This window comes from Rhopalosiphum maidis, chromosome 3, assembly GCF_003676215.2.
Source record: "Rhopalosiphum maidis isolate BTI-1 chromosome 3, ASM367621v3, whole genome shotgun sequence".
Classification (NCBI taxonomy): domain Eukaryota; kingdom Metazoa; phylum Arthropoda; class Insecta; order Hemiptera; family Aphididae; genus Rhopalosiphum; species Rhopalosiphum maidis.
In genome coordinates this window covers 69,557,822-69,560,583 of record NC_040879.1, presented here as the reverse complement: position 1 = coordinate 69,560,583, position 2,762 = coordinate 69,557,822, and the positions used below count along the sequence as shown (strand labels likewise).

General features: G+C 33.1%; 1 protein-coding gene across 1 annotated transcript; it reads right to left on the bottom strand.

Moving 5' to 3' along the window:
* Nucleotides 1-585: 585 nt before the first annotated feature.
* Nucleotides 586-2,296, bottom strand: LOC113557621. Its single transcript, XM_026963189.1, has 2 exons — nucleotides 2,122-2,296; nucleotides 586-827 (listed from the first exon to the last, which is right to left on the bottom strand). The coding sequence occupies exons 1-2, from the start codon at nucleotides 2,294-2,296 to the stop codon at nucleotides 586-588; spliced, it is 417 nt and encodes a 138-aa protein (XP_026818990.1).
* Between the last annotated feature and the right edge of the window lie 466 nt (nucleotides 2,297-2,762).

The window sequence follows — 2,762 nt, the reverse complement described above, 5'->3', positions numbered from 1 at the left end:
AAATAAAAATAATATTTTAAGCTTCTTGTTTAGGTCAAATTTTAAAACTTTAAAAGTTTAAACGTAAAACATAGATTAAGTCTGGCTGTAATTGGTTGAAAAATCTATTTCACTATAACAGGAAGAACTTGACTGGGCTGGAGATATACTTTGAAATGGTCGATTTAGCGGTGTAATAGTATTTGAATTGGAGGGTTGACCATAGTTTGGGGAACACTGGGTGGCAGTTTGTGGAGATTGATAACTAACAGGCATCATGTAATGGTATAGTTGAGAAGTTGACGCATGTTGTTGAGGAAATGAAGGTAGAGAAACTCTTTGTTTTTCATCGTTGATTTGCGAAATGAGTCGTAAAACCCCCATTTGGAAATTCAAAACCTCGTTTTCGTCAAATTTGTCCAATGCTGGCAAAACTCGACGAAAGAAAGACAGATGTCTGTTTAGATTAACATCATTTTCTAAAGCATTCAGCATCTTCATCTCGATTTCATCAGGCTTACGTTTTTTTGAGCGAGAACCCAAATCTTGACTAGCACGTCTAGTGGGAGTGGCTTGAGTTGAAACTTAATCATCCAAAGTTTTCGACTATTTGTTAATATCAGTATCAATATCAATATTAGAATTCAGGGTATCATTGTTATCGTTCTCGAAGTTTTCAACTACATCTCGTTCTATATATAATTTTTTTAAAAACAACAGTTGATCATTGTAAACGTATTTTTTGTGTTTGAATGCACCAGAACCGGATTTTTTATTTTCTTTTTCTTTTTTGCAAGACTTTGCAAAGGCATCCCGTACATTAGTCCATCTTCTAATTACTTCTTTACCTATATAATTATAGGAAAGCATTTATTAAAAATAAGTGTTACGATTTAATTTTATTTTATGTTCTACATAAGTTGATATTAAGGGGGTGTTTTTGAGCAAAATAATAGGTCGGGAGCAGGCCCCTTAATATAAATATAAACATTAGTTGAACGATATCCCGTAAATATATTTTATTAGCGTTTGAAGTTCGAATTTGTATAAAACTCAGCACAATTATATTATATTATATTTTATTATATTGAATTTATATTACTAATTTTGCATGTAATGCAGGTTAATAAAACTTAATAATTTTCGTTTTTTAGATATCTTGCAAGTGGATGCACTTTCACAGATCTTCACTATACATATATAATTGGTATTTCAACAGCAAGCATGATAGTAAAAGAAGTATGCAATGCTATTTGATCAGTAATGAAATCGGAATTTCTACCCACACCTTCAAAAGAAAACTGGGAAACAATCGCATTGGATTTTGAAAGAAATGCTAATTTTCCCCATTGCATAGGAGCAGTAGATGGGAAGCACATTCGGATAATTTACCCATCTGGCAGTGGGTCCATGTATTATAACTATAAGCAATATAATTCACTGGTATTGATGGCAATAGCTGATTAAAATTACCGGTTTTTATATGTTAATATTGGAAGTTATGGGAAAGATTGCGATTCTGCTATTTTTAAGCGAAGTGAGATATGGAAATCTATTACAATGGGAACACACCAGCTTCCAGAACCGAAATGTCTGCCGGGTACTGATAGTCCTAATGTGCCTTATTTCTTCGTTGAAGACGAAGCCTTCGCATTACACAAACATTTATTACGGCCGTTTGGAGGATCAAACCTCTCAGTAGAAAAAAAAATATTCAACTATCGCTTAAGTAGAGCGAGGCGATATATTGAATGTGCATTTGGAATTTTAAGCAATAAGTGGCGAATTTTCCACCGACCAATAAACGTGGAACTAGATTTTGCAGTTGATATCGTCAAGGCTTGTGTTGTTCTGCATAATTTTGTGAGAGAGAGGGATGGAATATTGTTTGAAGATAGTACAACAATTACAGGGTTGGAGGATTTACAACCAGAATATTTATCTCGTGGAGGTTTATCAGCAAACAATATACGACAAAAATTATGCGACTATTTTGTAAACGTTGGATCAGTCCTGTGGCAAATGTCAAAAGTGTAAATATTTTAAATGTTATAATATTATAATATCATAAATATCATAAATATTTTAAATTTAAATTAAATTAAATAAACTACTCAAAAATAAATAAATATACAAACTCACCAAATTCGTTTTTTTCACTATTTTGTAAGCTGTTGAAATTAGATTTTAGTTCAACACACACTTCTTCCCAAGCGTTTTTTGTTCCATTCCTATCCCTATACATTTCTTGGGATTTATCCCATAAGATGGGTCTGCATTCCACAGCAGAGATTAAAATGTCTGTGTCGATATCCATGTTTTTTTAATAATTATTTCTAAAAAAATAGACAACAAGTACCTTTGACAACAGACGGTAGACGACTAAAAACCGTGAAGTATGAATACGCGTGTCTAGTCACGTAGGCCACTGATAAGACGGCGACGGCACGGCACGTGAGACATTTGAGAAGAATTAGACGCTGATGGGATCATTGTTTGGAAAGTTGATACCTGTGGCTGGTACTGCAAAGGAGTTGATATATCGTCAATAATATTAAAAAAACGTCGTTTAAATAATTTGATTTGAGAATCATTTAAATCTTCCAGTTCTGGTATTAGACTGAGTAGAAACATTTTGATACCCTGTTATTTATCAATTTTTTGAGAGCTATTCTCTACTTCATTTATCTGCAACCTTGCTTTTTTGGCATTAAAATATTCAGCTACAGAATGATCTGCGGCTGCTGCTGATGTTTTTTTTCCAAAGTCAATTTTTTCCTGGC

Bases quoted from the DNA above. Each gene is read 5' to 3' on its own strand.
- LOC113557621 (XM_026963189.1), bottom strand. From the start codon at position 2,296: ATGGATATCGACACAGACATTTTAATCTCTGCTGTGGAATGCAGACCC. The intron at 828-2,121 runs GTGAGTTTGTAT...ATAATTATATAG, and splicing joins TAGTGAAAAAAACGAATTTG to GTAAAGAAGTAATTAGAAGA.